The 15687-nt window shown below is 44.3% G+C and overlaps 1 protein-coding gene across 1 annotated transcript in view; it reads right to left on the bottom strand.

Annotated features, from left to right (window-relative positions):
• Window positions 1–15687, bottom strand: part of MGMT (O-6-methylguanine-DNA methyltransferase) — a 301209-nt gene that overhangs the window by 247154 nt on the left and 38368 nt on the right. The window contains exon 3 of the mRNA XM_075257722.1: window positions 14089–14222. Within this exon, the coding sequence (XP_075113823.1) occupies window positions 14089–14222 (134 nt within the window). The remainder of the gene's footprint in view (window positions 1–14088; window positions 14223–15687) is intronic.

Here is a 15687-nt window from a genome sequence, read left to right as displayed (position 1 = left end):
CAAATGTAGGATTGTTTTTTTAAAGTATGCAGATGATCATAATGGGGAAAAACCTGCACTCTTTGTCTCTGTCTTTTCAAGATGTGACATCCAATTTGGCCTACAGCGACAGATCTCGTCATTGTTTCTTGGGTTTAATTTGCATGCTAAACTGCTCTGAAAAGATTTCATTTATTTTTAAATTTTGTCAAAAGGCTGATATTATACAGCTCATTACTAGTCCCTCTAACTCTTAGACAACGACTCCACATAGTGTACACTGTGTCTAATGAAGCAGAAAACTCCGACAACAAATCATTTGTAGCCTCTCTCTGTTCCGAGCTCGGAAAAAAAAAAAAATTTCCTCTATTTTTTTTCTTTTTTCCTAATGGAGGAAGTTTTTAATCATAATCAAATGTAATCATTTATGTTAAGCTATGCATGTACTAAGTCAATGTAGCACAAACAGCTATTAAGCAAACATTATGACATTAAGGGAGAAGCATGACTATTGCAGACCCAGCAATTTACAAGCCTTTTCGCAAAACGCAAGCAGGAAAATTTCAGCGTCCCCGAGTCCCTTTCATCAATCAACTATGAAGTTTTCAGCACATGCCAACGTACGTTGTTATTGCTCTCGCCCCCTTTTATGGAGAGGAATTAAATTTAGATGTGATCCTGAACTTGGGAGAAGACAAGAGTGCCACCTAGTATTGGGTTCTACGCTCCGTAGATTGGTTAACATTGGATACTATTGGTCAGTGGTTGATGTGGGAGATTGGTTGGCCTCATGCCCGGACGACATCTGCGTTTGGGCCATTCTGTTCCCCTTTAAATAGATTTAGAAAACGTCCTATGCAATACAAGTATCTAAGTCTTCCAAGGCAGCCCAAAAGCGGACCTCTCTATGGGGAGGACCCAGCAGTACCCAATGAGAAATTTGCAATGCTTTATATACCATAATGAGGCACTCCAAGAAAACTGAACACTTGCTGGGTTCCCGCACAGATCACAACGCATTATTGAGCATTGTGATAATGGGGACCCCGTTAAGAAAACAAGATTGACAAAGGTGGATTACCACTTTAAAAGGTGTGGTCTACAAGATATCTACAGGACATGGATCCCACCTCCGAGTCCATGTCTTAAGGCTGGGCGATTAATCAAAAAATACCCAAAGTTCACATCTGCAAACCACCAGAAATTGGAGGAGAGAAAAGTCCTCCATTAGTCTATGGGTTCATCCAATATCTGATGGTACTCCCTACTTTAACAGTCCAGCTCTCTGTTGTTCGGGTCTCCCGACAGGCCCGAGTCAGAGAGCCATGTACAAATGTGATCCTAGCTTTAGTTATTCGATACGAACCGCCATCTTATCTTACAGTGCCCTTGGCTCATTAACTCTACGCTATCCAGTCAAAACACGGATGTGTGAATAACAAACCAAAATTCACTGGTATGACATGGCATATAAATAGGGGGCGTGACATGTAAAAACTGAAGGGTCCTAAAATAACCCTCATTGATTGTAATAGAGATAAAATGTTCAATAAACAAATCATGATTTGGATCATAATCGCCCATCCCTACCATGTCCCACTTCCCTCCTGGTGATGTCGTCAATGTAAATACTCCCACAGAAGTCAATGGAGAGAGACAATGTTTGGCCACTTCTCTATTCCAAGTAGATGCATTACTTTTGCACATGGAAATCTATGGAGAGGGGAAGGGGGAGACTGATGGAACTACAAATACAAAGAGTTAGAGAGAACCCATCAGACAATACGCCAAGATAAGGCTCTACCACTACACAAAATGAAGAAACATTCAATCAATTACCAGCCTCCTCTTCCCCCCTTCACTCTCTGTAGATTTCTGTGTGTAAGTTGAGTATGGATTCTATATATCTGAGTGAAGAGAAGGAAAAGGAGAGTAACCCAATATGTGGAGAAGGAAACAGATTTCTTTAATAAGATATGTTACAAAGTTACTTATATCCCCCTGTACTATCCATTTATGAAGAGTATTTTTATAATTGCCGGAACACTTTAGCCATCCGAAGTGGGTCATACAGGGTTCAACTACGTGTTCGTGGATCCATGTCGATGTGCTGCCGCTTCATTGTATTTTTTTTCTTAAACTTTGATTAAATATAATTTTTTTTTTCATATATATATATTTTTTTAACTTACTGTATATACTCGAGTATAAGCCGACCCAAATATAAGCCGAGGCCCCTAATCTTACCGCAAAAAACTGGGAAAACTTATTGACTCAAGTATAAGCCGGGAAGGAAGGGGGGGGGGAATGCAGCAGCTACTGGAAAATTTCAAAAATTAAAATGGTCGGAGTTTTTGGGTGCAGTAGGTGCTGGGGAAGGGGAGGGGGTGTTTTGGTTGTCTGTCTAACCCTTCCCTGAGCTTGAGGACTGTTTTTTTCCCCCACTTGGAATTCAGCCTGGCTGTATATAGGCTATCTGCAGTGCTCCTGTTCCGTAAGATAGGGGTTAATTGCAGATCCTATATTCAGTAGACCGGGCACTGTCAGACACAGGGATACCTAATGTGTATGTGTTTCACAGTCATTTTCTACTTTTATATGTATTCTAGGGAAAAGAGGGATTTACAACTTTTATTCATTTTATTTTTTTTATTATATTTTTTTAAAAATTCTTTTTTTTTCTCACTATTTTATGGGAGATCCTATACATTACTATTGCGGCTGGTCATAGACACCCTCCCCCCAAAAAATACATAAAATATATATATATATATATATATATTTTTTTTTTTTTTTCTTGACTCGAGTATAAGCCGAGGGGGGGGGGGGGGGGGGGCTTTTTCAGCACAAAAACGGTGCTGGAAAAACTCGGCTTATACTCGAGTATACACGGTACTTTTCTAAACTATAGAAATGCACTGGAACGAGACCAAAAAAATATCGAACAATCCGAATAATAGATGATGCATAATAAATATTATATATGTAATTTGTTCTTAGGTTCTAAATACAAGATAAGAATCATACATAAGACAACAGAATGAGGGCAAATGAAATAAAAAAAAGACAAAAAAAACCTGTTTAGGTGTAAAAGATTAAAGACTAGTAGTAGGAAGATGAAGCTGTAAGGTTTACTGGTATTGGTCAAGTATATCCACGGCGATCCTATCAGGATGATTAATGAAGGCACCTTTTTCTCAGAATGTCAGACTCTGCCTTTTTAACAACTGACCTTTCATAGAACACTACTGAACTCATAATTCCACTTTTGTTCAGTTTCTTATTAGTGGAGTTAAAATTAATACTTATGGGAATGATGGCTAAGGTGATGCATAGTAAATCACCCGGCACATCTGCCTTCTAAACGGGCTACCAAAGGAATAGTACCTACGCCTGTCTGCACAGCCACTCTTATTTACATGAAAAAAGGAAGGAAAAAAGTCACGATGGCCATGAGAAGGGAGCCATTGTATGCTAATAACACCAGTTTTACTTGCTCAGCTTATATGATAACATCGAAATCTGAAACTCTGCATGTAAAGAATATTGTAGGAAAAAAAGAATATTAATGTAAACGAGGCATTGGGCAGTAGATAGTTGTATCAAGTCTGTAAAGGGGAAAATACAGGGGAGATACGGACAAAATATATACGGGTAAGCAATGAAACTTGGACCCACATTTGGTAGATGCCTTAAGCCATTTGGGGGATTTTCAGAAATTCCGTGTTGCAGGGTTTTTCTATCTTATAAAGTAATAGTATATCACTAGGATAGGACAGAATTGTATACTTGGTGGGCAGATGATCCAGAGGATCCTGGTAATAACAGAGATGCAGCACTGATTTTATGTTGTGTCCACTGGACTATTATGATCCGGCACTTTCCAGTACTGCTCGATTGGTAGGTTAGGGAGCGTTCACACTACCGTCGGTGTCCGACAGGTAGTGTCCGCTCCTAGTGTCCTCTCAAAATCTGTCACGAACATTAGGAGCGGACACTAGCTGGGCATCAATGGGCATCGGGTGCGTTCTTTTGCACTCCGTGCCCGTCCTTCCCTGTCCGCAAGTGAAGATGTCCGACTTCTCAAGCGGACAGAAGAACCCTACATGCAGGGTTCACTTTTGGGGTTGAGCTGATCTTGAGATAACCTCCGATCTCGATCCCACTGAAAAAGATTGGGTCGGAATTCCGATCTCAATCGTGAAATTTACTTGATCGCCCATCGGAATCCGATCCCGATCGCACAACCCTATCCACCACTCATAGAGAAAGCCTGTGAGTCCTGCTTCCTCCACCACTCATAGAGAAAGCCTGTGAGTCCTGCTTCCCCACCCACTCCTAGAGAAAGCCTGTGAGTCCTGCTTCCCCCACCACTCATATAGAAAGCCTGCGAGTCCTGCTTCCCCCACCACTCATATATAAAGCCTGTGAGTCCTGCTCCTCCACCACTCATAGAGAAAGCCTGTGAGTCCTGCTCCCCCACCACTCATAGAGAAAGCCTGTGAGTCCTGCTTCCCCCACCACTCATAGAGAAAGCCTGTGAGTCCTGCTTCCTCCTTCACTCATAGAGAAAGCCTGTGAGTCCTGCTTCCCCCACCACTCATAGAGAAAGCCTGTGAGTCCTGCTTCCTCCTTCACTCATATAGAAAGCCTGTGAGTCCCGCTTCCTCCACCACTCATAGAGAAAGCCTGTGAGTCCTGCTTCTCCCACCACTCATAGAGAAAGCCTGTGAGTCCTGCTTCCTCCACCACTCATAGAGAAAGCCTGTGAGTCCTGCTTCCCCCACCACTCATAGAGAAAGCCTGTGAGTCCTGCTTCCTCCTTCACTCATAGAGAAAGCCTGTGAGTCCTGGTTCTCCCACCACTCATAGAGAAAGCCTGTGAGTCCTGCTTGGTCCATCACTCATAGAGAAAGCCTGTGAGTCCTGCTTCCCCCACCACTCATAGAGAAAGCCTGTGAGTCCTGCTTCCTCCTTCACTTATAGAGAAAGCCTGTGAGTCCTGCTTCCCCCACCACTCATAGAGAAAGCCTGTGAGTCCTGCTTCCTCCTTCACTCATATAGAAAGCCTGTGAGTCCTGCTTCCCCCACCACTCATAGAGAAAGCCTGTGAGTCCTGCTTCCTCCTTCACTCATAGAGAAAGCCTGTGAGTCCTGGTTCTCCCACCACTCATAGAGAAAGCCTGTGAGTCCTGCTTGGTCCATCACTCATAGAGAAAGCCTGTGAGTCCTGCTTCCTCCACCACTCATAGAGAAAGCCTGTGAGTCCTGCTTCCCCCACCACTCATAGAGAAAGCCTGTGAGTCCTGCTTGGTCCATCACTCATAGAGAAAGCCTGTGAGTCCTGCTTCCTCCACCACTCATAGAGAAAGCCTGTGAGTCCTGCTTCCCCCACCACTCATAGAGAAAGCCTGTGAGTCCTGCTTCCTCCTTCACTTATAGAGAAAGCCTGTGAGTCCTGCTTCCCCCACCACTCATAGAGAAAGCCTGTGAGTCCTGCTTCCTCCTTCACTCATATAGAAAGCCTGTGAGTCCCGCTTCCTCCACCACTCATAGAGAAAGCCTGTGAGTCCCGCTTCTCCCACCACTCATAGAGAAAGCCTGTGAGTCCTGCTTCCCCCACCACTCATATAGAAAGCCTGTGAGTCCTGCTTCCTCCACCACTCATAGAGAAAGCCTGTGAGTCCTGCTTCCCCCACCACTCAAAATCTGTCACGAACATTAGGAGCGGACACTAGCTGTGTCCGTGACATCTGTCATTCATTTCAATGGGCATCGGGTGCGTTCTTTTGCACTCCGTGCCCGTCCTTCCCTGTCCGCAAGTGAAGATGTCCGACTTCTCAAGCGGACAGAAGAACCCTACATGCAGGGTTCACTTTTGGGGTTGAGCTGATCTTGAGATAACCTCCGATCTCGATCCCACTGAAAAAGATTGGGTCGGAATTCCGATCTCAATCGTGAAATTTACTTGATCGCCCATCGGAATCCGATCTTTTCCGATCCCGATCGCACAACCCTATCCACCACTCATAGAGAAAGCCTGTGAGTCCTGCTTCCTCCACCACTCATAGAGAAAGCCTGTGAGTCCTGCTTCCCCACCCACTCCTAGAGAAAGCCTGTGAGTCCTGCTTCCCTCACCACTCATATAGAAAGCCTGCGAGTCCTGCTTCCCCCACCACTCATATATAAAGCCTGTGAGTCCTGCTCCTCCACCACTCATAGAGAAAGCCTGTGAGTCCTGCTCCCCCACCACTCATAGAGAAAGCCTGTGAGTCCTGCTTCCCCCACCACTCATAGAGAAAGCCTGTGAGTCCTGCTTCCTCCTTCACTCATAGAGAAAGCCTGTGAGTCCTGCTTCCCCCACCACTCATAGAGAAAGCCTGTGAGTCCTGCTTCCTCCTTCACTCATATAGAAAGCCTGTGAGTCCCGCTTCCTCCACCACTCATAGAGAAAGCCTGTGAGTCCTGCTTCCCCCACCACTCATAGAGAAAGCCTGTGAGTCCTGCTTCCCCCACCACTCATACAGAAAGCCTGTGAGTCCTGCTTCCCCCACCACTCATATAGAAAGCCTGTGAGTCCTGCTTCCTCCACCACTCATAGAGAAAGCCTGTGAGTCCTGCTTCCCCCACCACTCATAGAGAAAGCCTGTGAGTCCTGCTTCCTCCTTCACTCATAGAGAAAGCCTGTGAGTCCTGGTTCTCCCACCACTCATAGAGAAAGCCTGTGAGTCCTGCTTGGTCCATCACTCATAGAGAAAGCCTGTGAGTCCTGCTTCCTCCACCACTCATAGAGAAAGCCTGTGAGTCCTGCTTCCCCCACCACTCATAGAGAAAGCCTGTGAGTCCTGCTTGGTCCATCACTCATAGAGAAAGCCTGTGAGTCCTGCTTCCCCCACCACTCATAGAGAAAGCCTGTGAGTCCTGCTTCCTCCTTCACTCATATAGAAAGCCTGTGAGTCCCGCTTCCTCCACCACTCATAGAGAAAGCCTGTGAGTCCCGCTTCTCCCACCACTCATAGAGAAAGCCTGTGAGTCCTGCTTCCCCCACCACTCATAGAGAAAGCCTGTGAGTCCTGCTTCCCCCACCACTCATAGAGAAAGCCTGTGAGTCCTGCTTCCTCCTTCACTCATATAGAAAGCCTGTGAGTCCTGCTTCCTCCACCACTCATAGAGAAAGCCTGTGAGTCCTGCTTCCCCCACCACTCATAGAGAAAGCCTGTGAGTCCTGCTTCCTCCTTCACTCATAGAGAAAGCCTGTGAGTCCTGGTTCTCCCACCACTCATAGAGAAAGCCTGTGAGTTCTGCTTGGTCCACCACTCATAGAGAAAGCCTGTGAGTCCTGCTTCCTCCACCACTCATAGAGAAAGCCTGTGAGTCCTGCTTCCCCCACCACTCATAGAGAAAGCCTGTGAGTCCTGCTTCCTCCTTCACTCATATAGAAAGCCTGTGAGTCCCGCTTCCTCCACCACTCATAGAGAAAGTCTGTGAGTCCTGCTTCTCCCACCACTCATAGAGAAAGCCTGTGAGTCCTGCTTCCCCCACCACTCATAGAGAAAGCCTGTGAGTCCTGCTTCCCCCACCACTCATACAGAAAGCCTGTGAGTCCTGCTTCCTCCACCACTCATAGAGAAAGCCTGTGAGTCCTGCTTCCCCCACCACTCATAGAGAAAGCCTGTGAGTCCTGCTTCCTCCTTCACTCATAGAGAAAGCCTGTGAGTCCCGCTTCCTCCACCACTCATAGAGAAAGCCTGTGAGTCCTGCTTCTCCCACCACTCATAGAGAAAGCCTGTGAGTCCTGCTTCCCCCACCACTCATAGAGAAAGCCTGTGAGTCCTGCTTCCCCCACCACTCATATAGAAAGACTGTGAGTCCTGCTTCCTCCACCACTCATAGAGAAAGCCTGTGAGTCCTGCTTCCCCCACCACTCATAGAGAAAGCCTGTGAGTCCTGCTTCCTCCTTCACTCATAGAGAAAGCCTGTGAGTCCTGGTTCTCCCACCACTCATAGAGAAAGCCTGTGAGTCCTGCTTGGTCCATCACTCATAGAGAAAGCCTGTGAGTCCTGCTTCCTCCACCACTCATAGAGAAAGCCTGTGAGTCCTGCTTGGTCCATCACTCATAGAGAAAGCCTGTGAGTCCTGCTTCCTCCTTCACTCATAGAGAAAGCCTGTGAGTCCTGCTTCCCCCACCACTCATAGAGAAAGCCTGTGAGTCCTGCTTCCTCCTTCACTCATATAGAAAGCCTGTGAGTCCCGCTTCCTCCACCACTCATAGAGAAAGCCTGTGAGTCCTGCTTCTCCCACCACTCATAGAGAAAGCCTGTGAGTCCTGCTTCCTCCACCACTCATAGAGAAAGCCTGTGAGTCCTGCTTCCCCCACCACTCATAGAGAAAGCCTGTGAGTCCTGCTTCCTCCTTCACTCATAGAGAAAGCCTGTGAGTCCTGGTTCTCCCACCACTCATAGAGAAAGCCTGTGAGTCCTGCTTGGTCCATCACTCATAGAGAAAGCCTGTGAGTCCTGCTTCCTCCACCACTCATAGAGAAAGCCTGTGAGTCCTGCTTCCCCCACCACTCATAGAGAAAGCCTGTGAGTCCTGCTTGGTCCATCACTCATAGAGAAAGCCTGTGAGTCCCGCTCCCCCACCCACTCATAGAGAAAGCCTGTGAGTCCTGCTTGGTCCATCACTCATAGAGAAAGCCTGTGACTCCTGCTTCCTCCACCACTCATAGAGAAAGCCTGTGAGTCCTGCTTCCCCCACCACTCAGAGAGAAAGCCTGTGAGTCCTGTACAGGTGAATTAAGACTTTTTAAGAAACAGAAACTATATATTTCCAAGCTCAGGGTCTCTTTCCTATACTGTTCCGTAATAGACATGACCAAGCCGCTCGCTTCCACTTCGTTTCTCCATCCGGATTTCTCAGTACTCTATTGTATTGATTAGATAACCAAATCTTTACTCTATTATACAGACTTTATTCCATTCTTCTCGAAATCCTAGTTTTCCTAAAGCACTTGCGAAAAAAAAAAAAAAAAAAATTTACTTATGAAGTGAACCACCAATGCCGGCATATTTTTTTCCCCCTTTTTTTTCGGCTATCTCCGGAGTTGTTTGAAGCGAGTATTTTTCATTTCTGACAGAATAATGCATTTGCATTCTGTCTTTTTAAAGACCCTTTTTGTGGCTCAGGACTTTTGAGGCCTACAGGCAATCATCTCACGTCAGAACCCAAAACCGTAATGATTATTCCTTAAAAGTGCATTAATATATCTGTTCCATATTCATTTTTAAGAGTTCTTCCATTTTCTTTTAAGATAGATTCCTTTTTTACTGTCACCAGACTGACAGAAACCGCTCCTTGAAAAATACCCCCATGAATAAATGGTTAAAATATATCATTTCATTTGAATGTATCATAATGTAGCCGGCATTAATATTTTTTATTATGTGAAATACTGCCAGCCACCAAAAAGGGAAAAAGTCCTTGACCAAAATATCGGAGGATATTAAACTGAGAAATGATCTACTGATGCAAATCATTAAATCTATTTGCATTTGCTTACTGAACCCTATCAAAGAAATTAAACTACGTACAGTAGGAACGAAATCTGCTTCGGCATGGTTAAAAGGAGACATCTTGGAGGTTCCCCAGATCTATGCCATTAATTTTTTTTTCCCACTTCCAATCATTAACAAGTAAAATGTTTTTACTGCTTGAAAAGTTTTAATAAATAGGGGGGGGGGGAGAAATATTAAATAGGTAAAACGCGACCTCCAGTCACTATGGGAATGCGTTTACAATTTGTCACTCGCCATTGGTATTCTACGTTGTGTATATCATCAGCTACATACACGTTACCTGTATTTTTTTAGGCATTTTTTTTAGGTCAGGGCTGTAGAGTCATTCTGAAGACGGAGTCAGTCACTTTTATGGACTCGAAACTAGGGTTGAGCTATCGTGTTCGGAAAAGATCGGATTCCGATCGGCGATCGAGAAAATTTCACGATGGCGATTGGAATTCCGAACATGATCTTTTTAGGTGGGATCGAGATCGGTGATTATTTCCCACAATGCTTTGCTACTGGCCAAGTATTGTGGGAAAAGCTAACAGTGTTAGCCTTCACACTGAGCATATCCTCTACTCATTCTGAGCGGAGTGTATACTCAGTGTGAAGGCTCCGCTGCGGTTCCAAAGGAATGAATGGAAGCAGCCTGCACACAGCCTTAACCCCCTGCGCGCCGGCTGCCTCCATTCATTCTAATGGGAGACTAGCTAACATCTCTAGTAGCTACTTACCGGCAGAGATGGCTGGTCCGGTGCCCAGTGTTCTCGTTTTTCTTCGCCTCGCTGCCCCCACCTCCCAGGTTAGTGTTAAAGAGCTAGGAAGAAGGCGGGGCTTGTGGCTTAGGAGAGTGACGTGACGTCTCCCCTCCCAGTACCCGCCCACACTCTCCTAACCCGCCCAATCTCCTAACCTGGAAGGCAGGGGGCAGCGAAGTGAAGAAGAAAGAGAACACTGGGCACCGGACCAGCCATCTCTGCGGGTAAGTGGACACCCCATGTGAACCCAGCCTGAAGCAGACAACTTGGTACAAACAAGTGTGTATTCATAACAATACTATGTACTCAAATGAATGTAGGGCAGATCCAGTAAGTGCCAGGGTAAGACAATTACTAACAGACTCATGACCTTTCTTCAGGCGTTTTCCGCCTGAAGAAAGCAATAGAAGTAAATGGGAGGTGAAGACCGCATGTTTTTTTGCAAAAATAAGCGACTTTTTTGGCAAAAAAAACCGCACGGAACAAAACGCGATGCCTGGCTTTTTTTTTTTAAAAACTGTTTTTACAAAAAAAAAAAAAAAAAAAGCTCCAAAAAAGCTTGGCAAAGTCCAAAAAAGGCTTCCTAATTAGGAAGCTTTTTTTTCCTGGTGCCAAAATAAGCCACACATTATTTACGTGTGAACTAACCCTTATAATACGTCGCTTAACAAAACTCTGCAGAGCACATTATATTTTGAAGTTAAAAACATTACAAATTTCTCCGCTCTCCGAGAATGCCATACAAAAAGTTTTTAAAAAAAAGAAATCACATTTAAAAAGAAGAGGAAAAAAAAAAATCCTACTAATTTTACATGCACAGAAAAATAACCATTATAGACCCCAAGAGTTCTGAACGGCAACCAAATAAAAAAAAAAAAAGGAGGGGGGAAATAAAAAAAAAAAAAAAAAATCTGTCTTTCAAACAATAAAACACAATGTTACACTGGCATCGGCTGTGTTTTTAAAACAGTACAGGAACAAGCTGAATGCGTGCTTGACTGGCTGGAGGGCTTAGCAGCTTTTCATTTGTGAGCGCTGAAGAGGGGCTCCCCTGTGTCCCAAACAAAAGATACGCTGTGAGAGAACACTCTGAACGCTTCACCTGCTGTAGCCAATGAGAAAAACTAAGACTGTTCCCTGGCACAAGTCAACACATATATATATATTTATATCTGGGCTTTTTTTTTTTTCTCTATTCACTATAGCAATATTGTCTCGGAAACTTTTGATAGACTCAAAGAAATACGCTTGAGATCTCCACCGCAATTTTTTTGTTTTTGTTTTTTATTTTATTTTTTTCACACAGATTGTCTGCAAATTATTACAATGGTGATTAGCATTCAGTGTGCGGGCGCGTTTACTGCATGTTGTCTGTATTGGAAACATTCTTTGTCTGATGATTCTGCATTTGCGACTTACCTGTCGTTTTACAGAACTATAATTATTTTATAACATACCGTATATACTCGAGTATAAGTCGACCCCAATATAAGCCGAGGCCCCTAATTTTACCATAAAAAACTGGGAAAACTTATTGACTCGAGTATAAGCCGAGGGGGGAAATGCAGCAGCTACTGGAAAATTTCAAAAATTAAAATGGTCGGAGTTTTTGGGTGCAGTCGATGCTGGGGAAGGGGAGGGGGTGTTTTGGTTGTCTGTCTGCCCCTTCCTTGAGCTTGAGGACTGTTTTTTATTTCCCTCACTTGGAATTCAGCCTGGCTGAATATAGGGGATCTGCAGTGCTCCTATTAACCCCTTCCTGATGGAACAGGAGCACTGCAGATCCCCTATATTCAGTAGACGGGCACTGTCAGGCACAGGGATACCTAATGTGTATGTGTGTCACAGTCATTCTCTACTTTTATATGTATTCTAGGGAAAGGAGGGATTTACAACTTTTATTTTATTTTTTTTATTATATTTTTATTATTATTATAAGGTTTTTTTCACTATTTTATGGGAGATTCTATACATTACTATTACGGCTGGTCATAGACACACTCCCCCCCTACCCCCACCCAAATTTTTTAATTTTTTTTGCTTGACTCGAGTATAAGCCGAGGGGGGCTTTTTCAGCACAAACTCGACTTATACTCGAGTATATACGTTATCTTTAAAGCCATGGGAGCGTCCTTATTCTAGCACGGAGTACTAGCGCTATTCTGTTTATTCCCTTCACTACGTAACCAGATGCAATTTTTACGAATTTTTTTGCATATAATGGTCAAAGGATAATAATAACTTTTTATTTTTTTGGTTATTAAAGTTTTAGTGACAATCGAGACTTTATTTTTTCCCTTTATTATTAAACCAATAATGATTTTTATTGTGATATAAAAGGAATAATATAATTTTTGTCAAATTAAAACACTTTTTTTTTAAATGAACGTGCATTTGTTATTTTTGGTTATGATTTTTTTTTCTATTATTTTTAAGATGTGTCCACCAATAGGTCAGAAAAGCCCTCTAAGGCCCGGTTCACATCTGCATTCGGGGTTGTTCCATTCCCCTGTTCGCATGAAAAGCAGCGCTTTTCTCTCCGCAATTTTCGTGCGGAAACCACACGGACTCCATTATAGTCTATGAGGTCCGCGGGTTTCCAAAGGTAACCACTTTTTTATGCGGATTCGGTTTCCATTCAGAGGGAACCCAAGCAGACTTCCCAAATGAAAAGCCATCCACAGAAGCGGGCATGAAGGACTTGAAGGTTGTACAAATTTGATTAGAATCCCCAGTTACAGGTGAAAACTGTCCTGACAAGTGACAACTTGGGGTTAAACATGGAAATCGATATTAAAAAAATAAATAAAAAAATAAAAAGTATGCAGTAAGTATCCTAACTCCCCCTATTGGTGGAACCAGACAGACACAATTAAAGGGGATTTTTGGAACTGTGATGTGAGGTTCTCAGGCAGTGATATCACATCTATTGGATATATGGCCATGCAAGAGCTCAGTCACATTCAAAAGTATGGGGCAAAGATGAAATACCAAATACAGCCTCTATACCAGGGGTGCCAAATACGTCGATCACAATCTACCGGTCGATCGCGAAGGACGTATGGGTCGATTGCGGGATCGGTGTCTGCTTGTTGACAGCGCAGGCTGAGAATCATCTCCGGACACTGGAAGGCCGGGGCCTAGCACTCGTTCGCAGTCAGGGCTGCAGCGGCCCCGCCTGCCAGTGTCCGGAGATTGTTCTCAGCCTGCTTTGTGAACAAGCAGACACCGGAGAGCTGTCTCCTGCTCTCACGCTCCGCCCTGTCCACAGGTCCCGCCCCTGGCCCGCCTGGCCCCGCCCACAAGAAGTGGGTAGTAGATCTTATCCCTTGGTCAGTTTCTAAAGTAGCTCACATGCTGAAAAATTGTGAGCACCCCTGCTCTATACCATATACGACGCTGTGCTTGGTAGATAGTGTCAATATAGTCCAGAGCAACCCATCTAACCACATGTAGGAGATACAGAGTCGTGCGTCAGAAAAAGGGAGCACTAAACACTACAAAGAAACATTAAAGAATGGATCAGTGCAGAATTTTTGACCCAAGAAGATGATGCTAGAGGGCAGATATTCTCTTCACCCTTACAAGGAGTTAAGCCACCAGTGGTGCAGAGATTATGGCGCTGCTCAAACTCCAAAAATCTCCATTAGCAGATAGTGGATCAACAACTGATTAGGTCAACAGTTTACCTGGACAATGTAGGATCCTTTGTACTTCTTTAACCTGTACCATATATATACTGTATACATAACACAAATGTGGCAAGATATAATGATCAAATAACTCTTACCCGTATTCAGTGACTTGACAATTCTGCAGTTTTATGTCATGTATGCCCAGTTCACATCCTGATATGTGAATCTCCCCTACAGGGCACTTGATCAGCATCTCTTCCATTTTGCAGTCTCCACTTCCTCGCCCCATCTAGGATAAGAATAAAATGTAGTGAATGTCTTTAAAAAGTAGCATCAACTTTCAACATATACATTACAGAAGACATAATCGATTAACTAAAGCTGGGTTGGGTTAACGCTTTGGTTTTGCCACGCAAGACGATTTGGGAGTTCCTTATTTGATAATAAAGTGGCGTTTCTCGAGAGGAGAAATCTGCCTCTGCCAACCCTCTCAACAAAGAGCACCATGATAGTCAGGTGCTGCAAATGCTCTTAAAGGGATCCTATCATTAAAATGTTTTTGTTTGTTTTTTTTCTAAAACATAGGCGTAGCCTTAAGAAAGGCTATTCTTCTCCTACCTTTAGATGGCTTCTCTGCACCACCATTCAGTGGATATTCCGTTTTCCGTCTTTATGCAAATGAGTTCTCTCGTAGCACTGGGGGCAGGCCCCAGCTCTCGAACACCACTGGGGGCGTCCCCAATGCTACGAGAGAACTCTCCAGCGACGCCTCTTTCTTCACCTGGGACGGCCTCTCTCTGCATTTTCTTCCGGCGCTGGCTTCAAACTTCTAGACATGCACATGCCGTCGGGCCTCGGGCAGAGCAGACTGCGCATGCCCGCGGCAATTTACCTATTTAAGTGGCCATTTTCTTGTGGCTGCTTACACAGTTAGCTGAGGTAAGCGGCCACAAAAAAATGGCCACGGGCATGCGCAGTTGGCTCTGTCCGAGGCCCGACAGAAGAGCCGACTGCACAGGAAGAGGCCGTTCCAGAAGAAGATGGAAGCAACGCTGGAGAGTTCTCTCGCAGCATTGGGGACGCCCCCAGTGCTGCAAGAGAACTCATTTGCATACTGAAAAAAAAACGGGATTTCTACCGAACGGCAGCGCGGAGAAGACATCTAAAGGTAGGAGAAGAATAGCCTATGTGCTAGTCAGAAAAAAAAATATATTTTAATGATAGAATCCATTTAACTGCACTTGCCTGTGTAGTAACCAATGTTGTAGTCTTTTATATGGCGCAAACCAAAAACATATAAAAGGAAAGACGGGGTGGAAATTTGTAACATTTGGCCAAAAGAATTTCCAATTGCTTAAATTCAGACCAGCTCAGTATCGAATGCGATATCATGAAAACGATACAGGTCTCGGTGTCACCCTGCTTCAGGCCTGGCCCAGAATACAGTCAAATAATAACCAGTCTTAACAAGATTTCACAGCAATTGGAGCACATACAATACAAGGAACATTTCCATGAAGCCATAGTATGGGATGTGCCCTTAAGGGTTTTTTTTTTCACAGCACACAATTATGCAGCCACGTTGCGTGCCCAAGAGCCAATGTCACAGACATAGTGGAAGCCGTCACATGGCAGGGTAGCAGAGCCAGATGAAGAGCCAATGTCTTTGCTAAGATCATAGCGGTTTAATCTGTACCGATTTTACCTAAAGCTAAAAGCTATTCATATTAATTGACTACAGTAGAGGAATTGAT

This window comes from Leptodactylus fuscus, chromosome 10 (genome assembly GCF_031893055.1).
Source record: "Leptodactylus fuscus isolate aLepFus1 chromosome 10, aLepFus1.hap2, whole genome shotgun sequence".
In the NCBI taxonomy this organism is placed as follows: domain Eukaryota; kingdom Metazoa; phylum Chordata; class Amphibia; order Anura; family Leptodactylidae; genus Leptodactylus; species Leptodactylus fuscus.
The sequence above is the reverse complement of the archived record's forward strand: the minus strand, read 5'-3'. Positions and strand labels throughout refer to the sequence as shown.